This window comes from Fukomys damarensis, unplaced genomic scaffold, assembly GCF_012274545.1.
Source record: "Fukomys damarensis isolate Sample0158 unplaced genomic scaffold, DMR_v1.0_HiC HiC_scaffold_16, whole genome shotgun sequence".
NCBI classification, from domain to species: Eukaryota; Metazoa; Chordata; class Mammalia; order Rodentia; family Bathyergidae; genus Fukomys; species Fukomys damarensis.
In genome coordinates, this window is record NW_022900928.1 from 130,095,933 (window position 1) to 130,114,798 (window position 18,866).

Consider the following 18,866-nt stretch of genomic DNA (forward strand, 5'->3'; position numbering starts at 1 on the left):
GACGGCAACAGTGTTGGAGGATCTTAAATATGTTGCTTAAGTAGACTTGATTTAAGAGGTGGCAAACCACTAGAAATGTTAGGAATGAATTCCTGAAGAGGTTTCTTTAGAATGGGAGGAAAATTCTGAGTGTAAAGGATTTTTGTAGAATTCATTTCTGCTTTAGCAGTCTTTACTTACAACCTGAAGTTGGTTGTTGCCTACATTAGTATCAGTCTTAGGGCAGTATTTTACCAAGTACACTCTAAGGTCTCTCCAGCATATTAACGTGTCTTCCATGCATAGTCCCCTTACCTTCCCTTATTCTCCTTCATAGCATTTATTGCTATCTGGTGTTGTGTGTATGTGTGTGTATGTATGTATATATAGATATATAAATATAGATAGGGAGATTGATATGTGTTCATTGTTTGCACCTCAGTACAATCTAAGATACCTGTGAGCAAGGCTTCGTGTGTATATTTAAATTTCTTTTGGGATAATTGTAGCTTTACATACAGTTGTAAGAAATAATACATAGCCGGGCATGGTGGTGCACGCCTGTAATCCCAGCACTCGGGAGGCTGAGGCAGGAGGATCACTGTGAGTTCCAGACCAGCCTGGGCTACATAGTGAGTTCCAGGTCAGTCTCAACTACACAGTGAGACCCTGTCTCAAAAAAAGAAAAAAAAAAAGAAATAATACATAGACATTCTGTGTGACCTTTACATAATTTCTCGTAATGGTAACCTGTTATAAAACTATAGTCTACGCCAGGATATTGAGTTGGATAACAGTCCAATTTCAGAACCTTTCTATTTCAACAGGGATGCTACATATTGTCCTCTCATGGCCACCTGCATTTCCCTTCTACCTGTTCCCTTGTCCCCCCTTGGCAACCACAAATCTGTTTTTTATTTCTGTATTTAAAGAATGTTATGTAAACGGAATCATACAGTATGTAACCTTTGGCTCTATTTAGTCAGCATAAGCTCTGGAGATTTATTCAGGTGGTGGCTGCGTATATCAGTAGAAAGCATGATCAGAAAATAGGCTGAATGTCATCATTTAAAAATCTCATTACAGTAAAAGACACAATGTCATTAATTACCCTCAAAATACTTTCCCTCACTTCAGATGCATCCCTTGTTCTCGTCATCTCTGAAACAGTTCTGGAAATCCTCTTTGTAGTGTTTTTTTGGTTGCGCTGTTGTGGCTGCCTTAATGTCCTAAATGTATTCAAAACATTTACCTTTCAAGATCATATTTTTCACTTTGGGAAGAGCCAAAAGTTGTACGGTGCCTGATCCAGTGAATAGGTTGGATGAGGATACATAGTAATATTTGCAAGCTGGGCTGGGGATTTAGCTCTGGTTCCACCACCTGCCTTGCAAGCACAAGGACCGGAGTTTGATCCCTGGTACCCACCAAAAAATTTCTTTTACAAGCTGCCTCTCCTTTGTATGGCACTCTGCAGCAGCATTCACTGTATTTTTTATCACACCTCCTAAAGATACTCAAGAAAGGGGACTTCCAGAACTGCTGTAGAGAGTGGCAAGAATGATAGGATGTGTATTTGAAGCAAGAGGGAGGATTTTGAGGAGGAGTAATGGCAATATATCTTTTACTGTAAAATTTTTCTTTAAAAAATTTCAGCATCTACCTTGTATTTTGATCACTTCTTGTAGTTACTTTTATTACTGAGTAGCATTGTTGAGTGGATATAAGTATGTTATAGTTTGTTTAGTCATTCATTTTTTGAAGGATATTGGGTTCCAATTTTGAGTATTGTCAATAAAGCTGCCAAAAACATAGATGGACAGATTTTTGTGCCAACATTCCTTTAGGGTAAATGCAGCTGGTAGGTTGAGAGGTGGCTGCATGTTTAGTTTTTACTGCCAAACTTTTTTCCAGGGTGGCTGTACCAATTTTCAATGCCCTTCAGCAGTGTATGAGTGAGGTACTTTGTCCACATCCTTACTAGCATTTCATGATGTTGATACTTTTTAATTTTAGCCATTCTGTCAGGTGTGTAGTGATAAATTTTGTCACAATCCCACTGTAGTTTAAAATTTACATATCCTTAATGGCTAATTATATTGAACATCTTTTGGTGTGTTTATTGGCCATTTGTAAAGTTACCATCTTAATCATGTTCAAGTATACAGGTGAGTGGTATCAAATAAATGTGTAATGTTGTACAGTCATGACTACCATAACTCCTTTACTCTTTCCAAATTGAAACTTTAAGCAGTGATTCTATGTGTCTTCCTTGGCAACCATGATTCTGTTGTCTCTGATTTTGACTATCCATGTAAGTGGAATTGCACAGTGTTTCTTTTTATATGTAACTGGTGTATTTCACTTAGCATAATGTCCTCAAGGTTCATCCTTGTGGTCATGTCAGAATTTCCTTTATTTTAACAGTATTCCTTTATTTGAATATTCTTCCACAGTTTGCTTATCTGTTTCACCCATCAGTGGACTTACTTCCACATTTTAGCTATTGTAAATAATGCTGCTGTGAACCTGGATGTACAGATGTCTTTGAGACTCTATTTTCAATTCTCTGGGGTGTATATCTAAAAGAAAAAGTGCTAGATTATACAGGAATTGGGTCTTTATTTCATCTATCTGTCTATCTATTATTCTATCTATCTATTTTTTGTACCAGGGATCGAACTTGGGTCCTTGTACTTGCAAGGCAGGCAGCAGAATCTCTGAGCTGAATCCCAAATCCCCAGCAAAAAAAATTTTTTTTGTACTGGGGATCGAATTCTGGACCTTTCTGTTTATAATTTTTCATAGCTGGTGCATTAGTTTACATTCCTACCAAGGAATTCACAAGGGTTTCAGTTTCTCCACATCCTTGCTAACTCTCATTTTAAAAAAATATTAGTTACCCTCAGGTGTCTTTTTATAGTGTTAATGTGCATTTCTCTAATGATTAGGTATGTTGAGCATCTCCTCATGTGTTTACTGGTCATTTATATGTCTTCAAACGCATGTCTTCAAACGCATGTCTATTCAAGTTCTTTGTTCATTTTTAGTTTTCTCTTTCTCTTTGTCTTTTGTGATAAGGTCCTGTTATATTGTATAGGCTGGTCTCAAACTTCTGGGCTGAAGCGATCCTCCTACCTCAGCCTTCTGAGCAGCTAGTACTGAAACCTGGCAGATTGATTTTTGTGTTTACTTTGTGTCTTGTTATTTTTCTGAATTATTATTTCCAATTGTTAATTTTAAATGTACTTAATTGGTTTTTGCATATAAGATCCTATTGTCTTTTTAATTTGAATGGCTCTTTTTTTTTCTTCTTCTTCTTGAGTATTTGCTCCGGGTAGAACTTTTCAGAATTGCCTTGAATAGAAATGGTGAAAAGTGTACATAATTGTCTTGTTCTGATGTTAGAATAAAAACTTTGTTTTTATTCCCATTGACTATGTTAGTTTTGGGGTTTTTTTAATACAGCTTTTATTATGAAGTGGGCCCCTTCTAGTCCTAGTTTGTTAACTGTTACTTATTATGAAAGGATTGATGAATTCTGTCAAACACTTTTGTACCAATTGAAATAATCTTGTCCCCTCCACCCTTTTAGTCTGTAAAGTGGTATATCACATTGATGAATTTTTATATGTTGAACCATCTTTGCATTCCAAGAATAACTCCCACTTGGTCATGGTGTAGAATACTTTTTGTATGCTGTGGATTTGCTAGTATTTTGTTGAAGATAAGGTATTTTTGTCTGCAGTTGTGGTTTGTGGGTTTTGTTTTTTGTTGTTGTGCTTTGGATTTACAGTGATTCTTGCCTTATAGAATGAGCTAGGAAGTATTCCTTCCTCTTCGGTTATTTTTAAAAATTTGAAAAAGTAGGCCGGGGATTTAGCTCAGTGATTCCACTGCCTCCCTCGTAAGCACAAGGTCCCGAGTTCAATCCCCAGTACCAAAAATGACCTTTTCAGAAACCTTGGTCATACATGGTAGAATTTTTCAGTGAAGCCAGAAGGTCTAGGACTTTGCTGGGAGATTTAAAAATTTCTTTTTCTGTGTTTTGAGACAAGGTCTTGCTGCGTAGGCCAGGCTAGCTTTGAACTCACTATGTACCCCAGGCTGGCCATGAACCTAGCTATCCTTGTACTTCTGCCTTCTGAATGCTGGAATTACTAGCACGGGCCATCTCATCTGGCTTGTTGGGGGATTTTTTGATTACTTATTCGAGCTACTATTCTTTGATTGATATAGTTTTCATATATTTTCTCCCAATATATCTTTTTTCATCTTAACCATCTTTCACAGAGCAAAATGTTATAAATTTTGATGAAGTTCAGTAGATAAGTTTTTTCTTAATGGATTGTTCTTTTTGGTATTAAGTCTAAGAATTCTTTGCCTAGCTTTCAACCCCAAAGAATTTTTTCTAGAAATACTTTAAAAATTTTTGTGCTTTATATTCGCATTTGTGATCCATTTTGAGGCACCTTTTATGTTAGGTATGAGACCTACTATACTAGTTCAAGGTTGTTCTATTGTTTTTTATTTGTTTTTATATGTTCATTTGCTTCTGGACCAAGACAGTCTTTCCTCTCTTGAATTGCTTTCTTCCTCCTTTGTCACAATCATTTGAGCAATTTGTTTGGGTCTATTTCTAGGTGTTCTGTCCTCTTTCAGCCATCATTTGTGTCTGTTCCTTCACTAGCACTACACCGTCACGATTGTTATAGCCATATAGTCTTAACATTGGGTAGACGTAGTCCTCTCAGTTCATGTCTCTTTTTCAGAGTTCTTTCTAGCTTTATAGTTTCTTTGCCTTTGCTTATAAAGTTTAGAATGATCATGATTATATTTACCAAAAATCTAGCTGAGATTTTGGTGGGATAATGGTAGTTCTCTATATAAATTTGAGAATTGTTATCTTGACCTTGTTGATCCTCCAGTCCATCAGCAATACCGTATGTCTTCAATTTAAATTCCTTTAATAGCTTGCATCAGAGTGGTGTGGTTTTCCATATAGGTTCAGTCATTTTTTTTAAGATTTATACCTGAATATTCATTTTTAAAATGATTTGTACATTTACTATAGTCTTAGTGTTTATTCACTACTAGCATATAGAAATACAGTTGAATTTTGGATATTTATTTTACACTCTGTGATCTTCTCTCTCAATTCATTTATTAGTTCAAGGATACCCCCCCAACACCCCTCTCTTTTGGGGTCATTTCCTTGAGATTCCAAATAGTCACATCTTTTGCAGGTGGGGCAGTTTTTTGGGTGTTTTTTTTTTTCTATTTTTTATTTCTTCATTTTCAGCTTGTTGGCCTTCTAGTTGTTTGTTGACTCATTGTGCATTTATTCCATCACTATGTTGAGCAACAGTGGTGAGAGCAGACATCATTGCCTTGTTTTTCCTGTATTCTTATCCTGGGAAGCATTTGTCGTTAAAGTTAATGTTAGCTATAAGATTTTTACAGATATTCTTTATCAGGTCAAGGAAGTACTCCTCTATTCTGTTTTCTGAGCTTTTATTGTGAGTAATTATTGGATTTTGTGAGATACTTTCTGCTTCTGTTGACAGGATCATGTGGTTTTTCTTGAGTTATTTCTAGGATAGATCATATTGATTGGTGGTTATGCATTGAACCAGCTCTGTATCCTCGGGATAAATTCCCTACTTGGTCATGATTATACAGTCCTTTGTATGTGTTGCTCAGTTGTATAAATTTTTTTTGTGTGTGTGTGTACTAGAATTCAAACTCAGGACCTTCCACTTGCAAGTCAGGCAGCGGCACCACTGAGCTAAATCCCCGGGCCTATTTGCTAATAGTTTATTAAAAGATTTTTGTATCTATATTAAGGGTACTGTTTTGTACTCCCCCCCCCCTTTAGTATCTGGTTTTATTTTACTTATTTGAGGAAAAGGGCAGCGTCTCGATATGTACTTCAGACTGGCCTGGAACTCAGGCCGTGTGGCCCACGCTGTTCTCCAACTTGCAACCTTCCTAAGTCTCCAAAGTACTGGAATTAATTTAGGTTAATATTTACTTTATAAACTGAAATAGGAAGTACCCTCCCCTTTGTTTTCTTGAAGAAATTATACTAAAATTGGTTTAAATGTTTATTGGAATTCTCCAGTGAAACTTTCTAAATATTTTGCGGGGGGGGAATTTTAAATTATAAACTTAATTTCCTCAATAGATACATATAAAGACATGTAAATTATTTGTTTATGTGTGTGTGAGTTAAGGCAATTACTGCCTTTTTTTTTTGGTACCAGGGAATGAACTCAGGACCTTGCACTTGTAAGGCAGGCATGGTGCCGCTGAGCTAAAACCCCATCCCAATTTCTACTTTGTGACAAAATACATCTTCTTTTCATTGACCCTTCCTTTCCCATCTTGCCCTTTTTCCTCCTCTTGATCCTCTTCCCAGATAGATCTCTGGCTGCTATTTATTGTGTGAATACTTGAAAACAATGTATATTTTTTCTTTTTCGAGGAAAAATGTCAAATTATTTCTGTTATTTGATGGTTTTCATTTTTCCCTAATCTTGCTGATTTTCTGTTTGGTCTGCCAAATGTTGAACCAAAGGATAGTTTGCAGCTTATGGATTTGTCTGTTTTTTTCAATTCTCTCAGATCTTGTTTAACATATTTTGCCAGCTTTGCTGTTTGGTGCATACAGATATTTAAGTCCTATTTGTTGGTGAAGTAACCCTTTATTATTGTATAGTGTCTCTTTGTCTCTTGTAATTTTAATTGCTCTGATGTTTATCTACTAATCTAATGCTGATCTCATTTTTTTTGCTCTAATATCTACTAATGTAACTTTCTTTTCATTAATATTCACATGAGTTATCTTTGCATTTCCTTTAACTTTCTTGTGTATTGGAGTAACTTCCTAGTAGCCCATGGAGTTAAGTCCCAATAACCCCATCATATGTGCATCAAAAATGCTCTTTATGTACTTAACTTGCTGAGTGTTATGGCTTACCAATACAATGCTGGGACCACACTGTAGTGTGGGTTTTACACACTGTTATCACAAGGCTGACTAGTGCTGTCTTGCCATTGTTGTCCAGCATGGAAAGAGTAGAGTACTGCATAGTGTTAACTGGGAAAAGGTCAGAATTTGAAGTGTGGTTTCTATCAAGTGTGCGTTGTGTTCGTGCCACTATAACATCAAAAAATCCTAAGACAGACTCCATCCATGTCAGGGAGAAGAAAGGAAACTAGGGGAATTCATGCACATGCCAGTTTTCATCAGAGAGGCTCCTTAGTAATTCTGCCTTCTTCACTTTTTGTTTATTTTATGTATAAATGTCCATGCTTTTTAGTTGTACTTGGCAGAAAGCATAGGGAAAAGTACATCTACTCCATATTTCTGAAATGGAAGTCCTAAGGCTTTATTTTTTGCCAAATAATAATTGCTTAGGTCATATAATCAGTGTTTAGTAAATATTTGTTGAATGGATTAATTAATATTTTATTGATCAGAATGCTTTGTTAATTAAATATACAAAATGCTTGAGTATTTCTTCTTGTAAAACATCTAGAGAACATTAATTTTTCCCCAAGGCCGGATTTAGTGCTATCTAGGTAAGTAGCAATCTTAGCTTAATTGATTATGGTTTATATATAGTCTTACCTTCACTCATCTCTGACAGAATATAAATAATGGAAAATATGTTCAGCTGGAACATATTTATACTCTGTATGCCTAGGTATTCTATTAGTTAGAAGCCTGTTCACTAACCATGGAGGTTAATTAAGATACTGTAAAATTTTTATGATGATCAGATGCAGGGAATTTTGTTTTGTTTTTGAATTTTTTTGTTTGTTTTTAGAACCTGAAAGGATTGTCATAGCCCTTCTGTTTGATTGGTGGTCTTGTAGGTCCCTTCAATAATCAGGAGATGGCCGAGTGGTTTCAGGCAGGCTACTTCACAATGTCTTTGCTGGTGAAGAGAGCATGCGATGAAAGCTTCCAGCCTCTTGGTGACATCATGAAAATGTGGGGAAGGGTTCCCTTCTCTCCCGGCCCAGCTCCCCCTCCTCATATGGTGAGTGCCTTCTCCACCAGCTTGGGATATGTGCTAGATGTAGGGACACTTGGTCCTCTTAGAAAGTAATTGAAATGTATTAGGATGGGGGAAGGGATGTGAATGGGAGGATAAGTACCAAGCTGTAATAACCTTTTCAAATTCATTCCTGTTCTCTCCCAGTCTTTCTCCCTCTCCCTCCATCCTGGCCCCCCTCCTCTCTTACACACACACACACACACACACACACACACACACTTCAGTAGCTTTTTAGTAGCTGTAGAATGAAGGCCAGTATTTTATTCTGACCCCCCCACCAGGTCCTGCATGGTCTGGCTTTTTTCCTAAGTGTATATCAGAGCTTTTACCTGTATTTACCTACTGTGCTTCAATATAGCTGGTCTCTTTCAGTTCTTTACTACTAGTAATTAGACTACACATTCTTTTACTTCAGTTTGCCTCTTGTTTTCTTTTCCTTTTTTTTTGAGACAGGGTCTCACTATGTAGTTGAGACTGACCTGGAACTCACTGTGTAGTCCAGGCTGGTCTCAAACTCACAGGTTTACCTTAAAGTTTCTAGTGCTTCAGGATATTTTAAGGACTTAAACTTTTGACCTTTCTTTTGAATTTGCTCCCCACCTCTCCCAGTAGAGTTCCTTTTGGAGGTCTCTAAACATCTACCTCCCCTTGTGTCTCCAAGTTGAAGTGAGTGATGGCTTAGTAATCACTGTCAAAAAGCCTTTAGTATGGTGCAGGCCTATAATCCTGTCACTTGGGAGGCTTAGGCAAGAGTATTACCATAAGTTCAAGGCCACCCTGGACTACATATAGACATTGTTTAAAAATACCTTCATTGCAAACACTTTTTCTACAGTTATACATCCCTCTAACTGATTTTATCAACTGTACCTTGAGGGCCTGTGCTAGGCCTTGTGATAAGTACTTCTGAGATGAAGATAAGACTTAGCCTCTTGTAGTCATGGGAGTTTATACATGAGCACAGCGGCCATACACTTTCTTTTCCATGTCTCATAGGTGAGACATAGGTGAGGAGAAGTATTACTCCTGATAGTCTCCTAGTTGTTTTAAGTCCAAAGAAAAATTTTACTATGTTTTTTTTGGGGTACCGGGGATTGAACTCGGGTCCTTGCGCTTGCAAGGCAGGCCACCAAACCGCTGAGCTAAATCCCCGGCCCTTACTATGTATTTTTGATTATAGATTTAACATGTATACCATGTTCAAGCATTATTTCTCTTCCCTGAAATTGAGGTTTCATGTGTGGGGAGCCAAAGCTCATAAATTGGATCTTGGCATTCTTGTTCCAGTCCATTTCTTAACTTCCCATGTAAATTAGCATCAGTCATACCCGCTTATGGGGATATTTTGGAAAGCTGTCTCCTTTCAGCTGTTACCTTTGCACCAAGTAACACTGGAAAGAAGAAAGCTCACTTTCATGAGGAATATTCCTTAAAATCTAGCTTTTCATGTAGGAGATATTTTTTGTTTGTTTGTTTTGTTTTGGAGAAAAGCGCCTTTGTTTCAGGCGAGGGTTAACTTGCTTTGTAGCTCAGGCTGGCCTCAAACTTGTAATCTTCCTGCTTCACATTGAGCCTCTTGAGTGCTGGGATGATAGTTGTGCACCACCATACCTCACTCATAGATTGACCTGGGGTAGCTATTACCCTGCAATTACTTAATAAGAAAGAACGAGTTTAAGGTGAAATTCCTCTCCAAGATGTATATCAAAATATTTTGTTTTAAAATACAAACAGTGTATATAGTACAAGAAAGATACAAACTGTATGCTCTCAATTTGCCCAAGTTAAGTCCACATCATCTTACACTTTTGTTATTTTACACTTCACATTTCTGTTTTGCAGTGTTAACTTATCAAGATTTAAATTCCAGTCATATTATTTGAAATACAAGGGTATAAGGTAAAATTGTAGGGTTTTACTACAGCTTATTTTTTCTAACTCATGATATATTAATAGCAATGGAAAGTCCTATTTTGGGGTAGAGCAGTAATTTTCAAAGCTCTTCATATTCTCAGTACCTTTGGATACACTTAGGCATAGTGGCTTCCTTTGTTAATTTTGTGCCCTTGCAGAATTCTTAATAATAGCTCCATTGACCTTTAGGTAAATTTTACTCCTATCTGTGTGGTCTGTTTCTCTAATTTCTACATGATTTCCAAAGTTACAAATCACTTTTAGATTGGGAATAGGTATGTACAGTTTTTTTTTTTTTTAATACAGTAAGAACTGGCATGTACTTCCAGTAACCAGCTTGAAAGGCTGCAGTGGAGGCAGCAGTTCACAATTTGGGCAGGAGTGGTGTGGGAGGTGCTTACATTTGTAGATACTAAGTGGCTTTTAAGTCTTTGCAGTTTTAATATTTAGTGGTTTTCTTTCTACACTTCTTCACTCACAGGGGGAGTTGGACCAGGAAAGACTGACCAGGCAGCAGGAACTCACGGCCTTATACCAGATGCAGCACCTCCAGTACCAACAGTTCTTAATACAGTAAGGACAGTGATTCGTAGGATGAGTGCAGTACCAGAGGAGCTTTTGAGAGATTGCTCGTGAGGTTCATCTTGCAGCAGAAAGCAGAAGGCTTACACGAGACTGTGCTGTACCAGGGAGTGGGTGGGGTGTTTGTTAACTGGGCATTAAACCCAGGCCCTTTGTTCTCTGTTACATTCCTAGCTCTTATTTTTTATCATGAGATGGTTTCACTAAGTAACTAAATTGCCCCGGCCTGGCTCAAACTTGGGTCTTCCTGCTTCAGCCTCCTAGAATGCTGAGATTGCAGGTATGTGTCACCATGCCTTTGTAACAGCTATGGATTCTAATTTAGTCTTATTTTACTTCTTGAATATCAGAAGTTTTCAGATTATGACACATAAAAAGGAAGAGCAACGAACATTTGATAGTTGAAGTGCTTTCTAAGGGGCTAAGCTTTCGACACTCAGAGAAAACACATAGGCAAGAAGATGGGAAGAAATAAATGTTTACACTGTTAGGAGTGGTGCAGAAGGATGGAAGCATCACTCAGGTGTGTGTCTCTTTCATAGAAGTAAGATTCACTTTGGTGCCAAGGTTGGCAAAGTCTGGGGATGTTCTCCATTTGTTTTCGTAATGAAAGTGTTATTAGATTACAAGACGCACCCATGTTTGTACAGATTGCCTGTAGACTGTATAGCCTACAAAGCTGAAAATATTTACTCTGGCTCTTTTCAGATATAGTGAAAAAAAATTACCTAAAAATTTCCAAGTTGAAGCTGGGCATGTTGTGCCTGTAATCCTAGCCACGGAGAAGCGCAGAGTAGGAGAGTTGGAAGTTTGAGTCACACCCAGGGCAACTTAGTGAATCCTGTGTCAAATTGAATAAATAATGGCTGGGAATGTACTCAGTGATACAGTGCTCCTGGGTTTGGATACTACCCCGCCCCAACATCTGAGTTGAAACATAAATTGGAAATTTTTTATAGAAGTGGTTTTATTTTTTCAGTGGCTGCTTCAATTATAGATAGCTGTCCCAATCTGTTTTACTTTTTGCTTACAATTTGGTAAAGCACTTACTACCTTGAGAGCATTTGCCAGTTTTTGACATTTTGTGACATTCTTTTACTCAGAAGTATGTCCATTAGTTCAGTTCTTTCTAGAATGAAATACAGAATTTTCTTTGTGACAGTTATCATCATGGAAAATTATAAAATGTATTTGATTGGTATTACTAGTGGTTCCTGGGTGGTGATGAACTAAACTTCGCTTTTAGTGCCTCATTCCAGTGAACTAAGTATGGATAGATCAGGTTATACTTTTTTCTCCCCCCAACTTTTTGAAGACAACAGTATGCACAGGTTTTGGCTCAACAGCAGAAAGCAGCCTTGCCATCCCAGCAGCAACAACAGTTGACCATTCTTCTACAACAGTTCCAGGCTCTGAAAATGAGGTTAGTGGTCCCTCGATTATGTGTCACCTTTTGTATGTGTGCTGTGGACGTGTGCACAAAACAGAAGAAAGGAATTTTAGTATAATGTGTTAATTCTGCTATTGGAATGCTCATAAAGAGCACATATTTGCATGTTATTTGTGAAAACAGTATTGTTCTTAAAAAATAATTTAGCTGAAGTCAAGCATTTATTGGGTCATTTTACTGATAGAAGATACAGTTTGAATAATGAACACTTTTGAGAAGTAGTGCAGTTTTAGGGATCCTGTATCAAAACAATTATAGTCTAGAATTTTTATCATTTTCACCTGTGATATCTTAAAAAAGACATTAATAATGTTTGTCGGGTTATGATTTTCTGGAACCCAGAAATGGTTAGGGTAGGCCTAAGGAAAAGAAAAGTGTTCAGAAAATCTTGTTTCTGCTGCGTCAGATTATCATTCAAAATATTTGTCCTAGCTTCTGAAGATGTGCCAGTCACTGCTCTCAAAACCCTACTGTGCAGTAATCAAAAGGATTCACATTTATCATTTTAGCTTTAACCCAGAGGCACACAGGTTAGTGGTAGGGTCTGTGTTTTAAAGACTGGCAGATGGAGACCTGAGAGGCTAAAGGGCTTGGCTAACCTGACACATGGAAAATTTCAGAGATAGTTAAGTGTACACATTGTTGTTATTGTTGTTATTGTGATAGTGCCCTGTGACTTCTATTGAGATAACCTGGGGTTTTTTTAAACAACAGGTACAACTATCGTTTAGAAATGAGCATTTGCTAATACCATAGAAGATTCCAGAAGTGTGATCACTTTGCCTCTATTTTTGTTACTTTTTTCTTTGGTGGTGTTAGGTTATATTTAAAACGATGAAAGACTTTTCTGGCCAAATAACTTGGGAAAACCTACAAGTAGCCTAGAAATTCCTGTCTTAACTTTTGTAAATTACAAGAACATGTTAATTTTTTTATTTCCCTTTTGCAGAATATCTGATCAGAGCATCATTCCCTCAGTAACTAGGTCTGTGTCAGTACCAGATACTGGCTCTATCTGGGAGCTTCAGCCAGCAACCTCACAGCCAACAGGTAACAATTTAGGTTGGCCTTCAGTATAACTCCAATGGTTAGAGTATAATAACAATTTAGTGATGCAGTTTTTGGAAACTTTAGCAGGGATTTTCACCTATTTTTATATTGAATATTAGCAAAAGGTTTCATTATTAGTAGATCTCAGCAAAAGATTAAAAGTATTATTAAAAATACACTGCTTAGGAACCAGGGATTTAGCTCAGTGGTACCACCACCTGCCTTGCAAACTCATAAAGTCCAGAGTTTGACCCCCGGTACTAAAAAAAAAAAATACAATGCTAAGGATTTTGTAGAAACTACTTAAGTATATAAGCTTCTTGAGTTTTGGGTCAGCTTCTCTTTTTATGTTCCCCTAACCAGTGTGGAAAAGTCCTTAGTTTTTGGTCTCCAACCAGAGTTTAAAAAAAAAAAGGATAAGTAGGACACCAATCTCTCCTCTTGAGTTAGGGATTGATATACATGTTGACACTGCAGGTGTCTGGTATTTTTGGGAAGAGAGAGCCTGCCTTGAAATGAACACCTTTATCAGTTAGTCTCTGATTTTCATCATTCAGAAAGTTTGAGGTTTGGACTTCTAAAATTTGAAGTCCTGATATTAGTGGAACAAGCATTTCTGTTTTTTAAGGTCTGATACATAGACTAGGTGGGGAGTTTGAATGAAGAGTAATCCTTAGAAGAGATATTTGTTGATGTTAGAAATTCTCAAGAACCATAGACGGGGATGTTTTCTTAGTTATTGACCCATGAAGCCATAGTTCTTTTAGTTTAATCCTGCAGATTATGGCAGTGGTAGGACTGATTGTCCTTCTTCACAGATCTTCCGTACTATATGCACCTTATTTTTTTCATGGCAGCCAGTTATATTTAGGATGTTAACACATTCTTCAGTGTTTTGGAAACTAAGAATATATTAAACAATTTCTCTATTTTGGTTTGTATGTCATCAGTCTTTTAAATCAGCCATTGGTTTTATACAGACAATATTTAGTAGTGCATAAAATACATTGTAATAGGAGTGTAGAAAATAGAGACTGATGAAAAGTGGTGTCAACAAACCTTGCTGGTAATAGGAACATGGACTCAAAAGGTTCAATGTATTTGTTCCCATACCTGACCCTGGGCTGCTGCCTTTTAGGTTAGCAAAACCAAGTGTCTTAAGAATTCTTCCCAGCCTTTCCAGGCTTCTCCAGCTCCAGCTGTGGGGCACGTGATCTATGGCTTTATTAGGATGAATTTCACATTATAACACCCCCTCTTTTGGTTTTTTGAGACAGGGTCTTGCTATTCAGGCTGTTCTTCAGCTCACTACATAGCTCAGGCTAGCCTCAAACTCACAGCAGTCCTCCTGCCTCTGTCTCCCAAGTGCTGATATAAGAGCCATGTGCCACCACACCCAGTACATTAAAACCATTTTTAAGTGAACACTTCAGTGTCATTTAATTATAGTCACAGTGTGCATCTAGTTGTCTCTGTCTGGTGTTCAGTGAGTGACCATATGGCTACTGGAAAGCAGTGGGTGTTGGAGTCTCATATGCTGCTGTTGAAATCCTGGCATGGCCACATACATGCTTACCCTGTGTCCTTGGGAGTTTTCAAACTAGTTTGTTGATCTGTAAAGATAAATATATTAACAGATGCCTTTATGAATCTTTTGAAGGATGAAATCAATTTCCCAGTAAATGCCTATTGCTTCCTTTCTTTGTAGAGAAGTATATTGATAGAAAAGGGAGCCCCTTGGTAGTTCTGTCTACTTAAAGTGAAATATAGATGTATATGATATGTGTTCAGGCCCAGAGAAGCAGCTTTTTTCATTATGCTAGAGGGCGTGTGACCATGTGTGTAAACTCTGCCCTTCACTTTTTTCCTTTGTCTTACAGTTTGGGAAGGTGGTAGTGTATGGGATCTTCCTCTGGACACCACAACACCAGCCCCTGCCCTGGAACAGCTTCAGCAGCTAGAAAAGGCCAAAGCTGCAAAGGTCTGAAATTCATTCTTTTATGGCAGTGCATAATTTCTAGATGCAGGACATAGCACTTCTATTTAGTCCTCTCGCTCTGGGTAGCTGTACAGTAGTACCTTGGTTCAGGAGTTTAATTTATTCCACAATTCTAGAAAAAATGTCTGCATTCGTGTTTGTACAGGAAAGATGGCCACAGTTATGTTTGTCAACCAATGCAGAGTTTGCAAACAGAAACAAAATTTTACCAAATGCTTTGGTTTGCTAACCAAATTGTTCATGAGCCAGGCGTGGTGGCGCACACCTGTAATCCCAGAACTTGGGAGGTTGAGGCAGGAGGATCGCTGTGAGTTCAAGACCAGACTGGGCTACATAGTGAGTCCCAGGTCAGTCTCAACTACATAGTGAAACCCTGTTTCAAACAAAAAACCCCAAATTGTTCATAAACAAAAGTATTGGTGAACCAAGGGACCACTGTACTTTTTGTTTCCATTTACTGATTTACTTGGTATAAATATATTCATATTTTATCCTTATTGTATCTCCTCTCAAAAAAAGACCGCAAAAGAGAATTCAAATTAATGAGTGATGATTTTAGTTGAATCATTAATGATTGTTTTAGTTATATTGTTCATGAAATTTACATTTGTTGCAAGTAGTAAGACTGAGAAAATATCCACCACTGATCCGTAGCTTGAGTTTCCACAGTAAATCTTATCCCAAACATGAAAGCTAAAAGCCTAGCCTTACCATTGGAATCTGTGTTCATATGTCTTTTCTGGAGAAAGTAGGGATATTGAAGCTTGATTTTAGTACTTGTCAGAGGAGGATTTCTGTACCAACACCTGGTGTGGTGTGATTATGATTTCTGGGTTCTCATGCCTCTGAAGGAGTCTTGTTTCTGTTTTACACTTACTGGAGTCTCTCTGAGGTAGTGATGGTCTTTAGAGTGCCCACAATGTGAAAAGGTTCATGATGAGGATCTGTTTCCATAAATTTGTGAGTTCATAATTCATAATAGTTCTTGAGTTTTTTGGTGGGAAACATATAGATGATAAATATTAGGATCATTCAGGAGTTTGCAGCCTTGTGTGTGGGGGCAAGGAGACAGACAAGGAGCACTTGACAGGATAGTCCGCTACCCAAATGAAGAGAGAGGGATCAAGAACAGGGTGCCATCTTTGATAGACAGTAATAACCTAGCTAATTTTCACTTGAAGGAGTTAGTAGGACTTAGCATGGTTGACAGAGCGGGGTTGACAGAATCCAAGGAGGTAAAAAGTTTGCAGTTGAAGGAAGAGTAGTGCTAGAAATGGTTTAGAAATGCATAAAGAAAATGCTGCACTCTGGAAACAGCCACATCAATATGTCTGACTTGGAGTCGCTGTGTATCTGACAAATAAAAGATGAGAGGAGCCTAAAGATGAGACCAGCCAGTCACAAGGATGCCATAAACATACCGTGTTAAGGAGGCAGAGCTTCTTCAAGGTGAAGAGTGCTGCCAAGTGTAAGCGTAGGAGTGATATCTTTTGGTAAGGATTAGATTTTGAGCCGACGAACACAAGTGGAGCTAGAGGAAAAGTGGGTAAGAGACTTAGAAATGTGGGTGAAGGCAGTGAAGGCCTGAACTATAACTGTGGCAGTGGGACTGAAGAGTAGGTGCTGGATTTGACCAGTACTGGGAATGGTAAATGAAAGTTTGCTAAGTGATTAGTTTTCAAATTTTAAAGAACTGTATAATTTTACAGACTAGCAGCTTTACAACATAGCTGTTGAGACCTTGTAGCTGCACTATTAGATCTTCAGTCAGGAAATGCTTCGTAGGGATGAGTAAAGAGATACCAGACACACCACCTCCTGAAGAATTTTTATGTTGATCCTATACTGGCCACTTTCCATCCTGTGTCTACATGTGTGTGATTTATTATGGAGTGAGGAGGTGCCAAAATGAAGAGCAAAGTGTGTTCAGTTTGGAATATAAAGCTCTTGTGACTGCCTTGACATGACAGAGCTGGGCTGAATATCGGGTTTCATGACCCAGATGGAGCACAAGTAACAATGAATGGCAGTTCCTGTACTTCTCAGCCTCTCCAACAGTACTAGCAGCTCAGTGCTTTTGGGTGATTCCATGGTTGGTTTTAAGAATACTCTCATGTTGTCCCAGTTAGAGCAGGAGAGAAGAGAGGCAGAAATAAGGGCAAAACGGGAAGAGGAGGAAAGGAAGAGGCAAGAAGAGCTCCGGAGACAGCAGGAGGAAATTCTTCGGAGGCAGCAGGAAGAAGAGCGGAAAAGGAGGGAGGAAGAAGAGCTTGCCCGAAGGAAACAGGTATTGCTTTGGAAACTCTGCCGTAAGAGTAGTACCTGGCTTGGGACTTAGGTGATCTTCTCACTTCTGTATCAAGATCAACAGAATTGGGATTACAACCTTCAGAAGACTCACCTGGCTTTAGAAAGAACCTCCTGTTTCCGACCAGTTCCCACTGGGAGGGGTATTTTTCGTTGTTAGAATTGATTTTCTTTGCAGTTTCCTATATTTTATATAACCAGGCCAGGCCTGGTGGCTCATACCTATAGTCCCAGCACTTGGGAGACAAAGGCAGGAGATTGCCACGAGTTTTAGGCCAGCCTGGACTACATTAAGAGTTCAGGGCCAGCCTGACCTACAAAGTGAGACTCTGTCTCAACACCTGCCCCCCCATTAAAAATAAACCAGCTAGATAAATTTCTGTCCTTATTGCTAAAAACATGAGGAAATAATTTTGGTGCACAGCATTACATTTTTTTTTAAAAGTCAAATGAGCTTTCAAGAAAAAAAGTCTGATAACTTAACATATGCCATACAATTTACCATCTTAACCATTTTAAGTGTGCATACTACAAAGTACTGAAACTGTTTACCTATTAAAGAGCCCAGTCTCTCCTTCCCTAGGCTTTGGTTTCTTCTGTCTCTATGAATTTGACTCCTCTGGGTACCTGATAGAGATGGACTCATACTGTATTTATATTTGTCTTTTTGTGACTGGCTTGTTTTACTTAAGATTCCATATTGTAGCGTATCAGGATTTCTTTCCTTTTTAAGGATGAATAATACTCTTATATGTAGTTGCTGCATTTTTGTTTAGCCATTCATCTGTTGATAGATACTTGTATAATTTCCACACTTCGGCTATTGTGAATTACATTGCTATGAACATGGGTATACAGATACCTGTTTGAATCCTTACTTTCAGTTCTTTTGGGCATATACCCAGAAGTTAAATTGTTAAATCACATGCTAATTAAAGTTTTTAATTTTTATTTATTTATTTTTTATGGTTTTTTGAGACAGGGTCTCACTATGTACTCGAGACTGACCTGGAACTCACTCTGTAGCCTAGACTGGTCTGGAACTCACTGCAGTTCTCCTGCCTCAGCCTCACGAGTGCTGGGATTACAGGCGTGTGCCACCACACCCGACTATTTTTTTTTTTTTTTTTTTGAGGAACCATCATGCTTGTTTTCCACAGGTGCTGCACCGTTTTACATTCTCTCTTAACAGTACACAAGCGTTCCAATATCTCCACATCCCTGTCAACATTTTTTTTTCTTAATTGTTCTTTGTGTGTGTGTGTGCTGGGGATTGAACTTGGGACCTTGCGCTTGCAAGGCAGGCCACCAAACCGCTGAGCTAAATCCCTGGCCCCTTAATTGTTTTTTAATAATGGCTTTTCTAGGGCTGGGAATTTACCTCAGTGGCACTGCACCTGCTTCACAAGTGCAAGGTCCTGTACCCACACACACACACAAAAAAAAGTTTTGCTACTGGGTATGATGTGATATCTCATTATAGTTTTGATTTTCATTTCCCTAATAATTACTGATG

At 38.1% G+C, this 18,866-nt stretch overlaps 1 protein-coding gene across 2 annotated transcripts in view; it reads left to right on the top strand.

The window, feature by feature from the left end:
- Positions 1-18,866, top strand: part of Gigyf2 (GRB10 interacting GYF protein 2) — a 145,727-nt gene that overhangs the window by 99,581 nt on the left and 27,280 nt on the right. For both annotated transcript variants that reach the window (XM_019208607.2, XM_010631780.2), the window contains 6 exons: positions 7,864-8,030; positions 10,444-10,535; positions 11,860-11,967; positions 12,944-13,044; positions 14,925-15,025; positions 17,169-17,330. In XM_019208607.2, the coding sequence (XP_019064152.1) occupies positions 7,864-8,030; positions 10,444-10,535; positions 11,860-11,967; positions 12,944-13,044; positions 14,925-15,025; positions 17,169-17,330 (731 nt within the window). The remainder of the gene's footprint in view (positions 1-7,863; positions 8,031-10,443; positions 10,536-11,859; positions 11,968-12,943; positions 13,045-14,924; positions 15,026-17,168; positions 17,331-18,866) is intronic.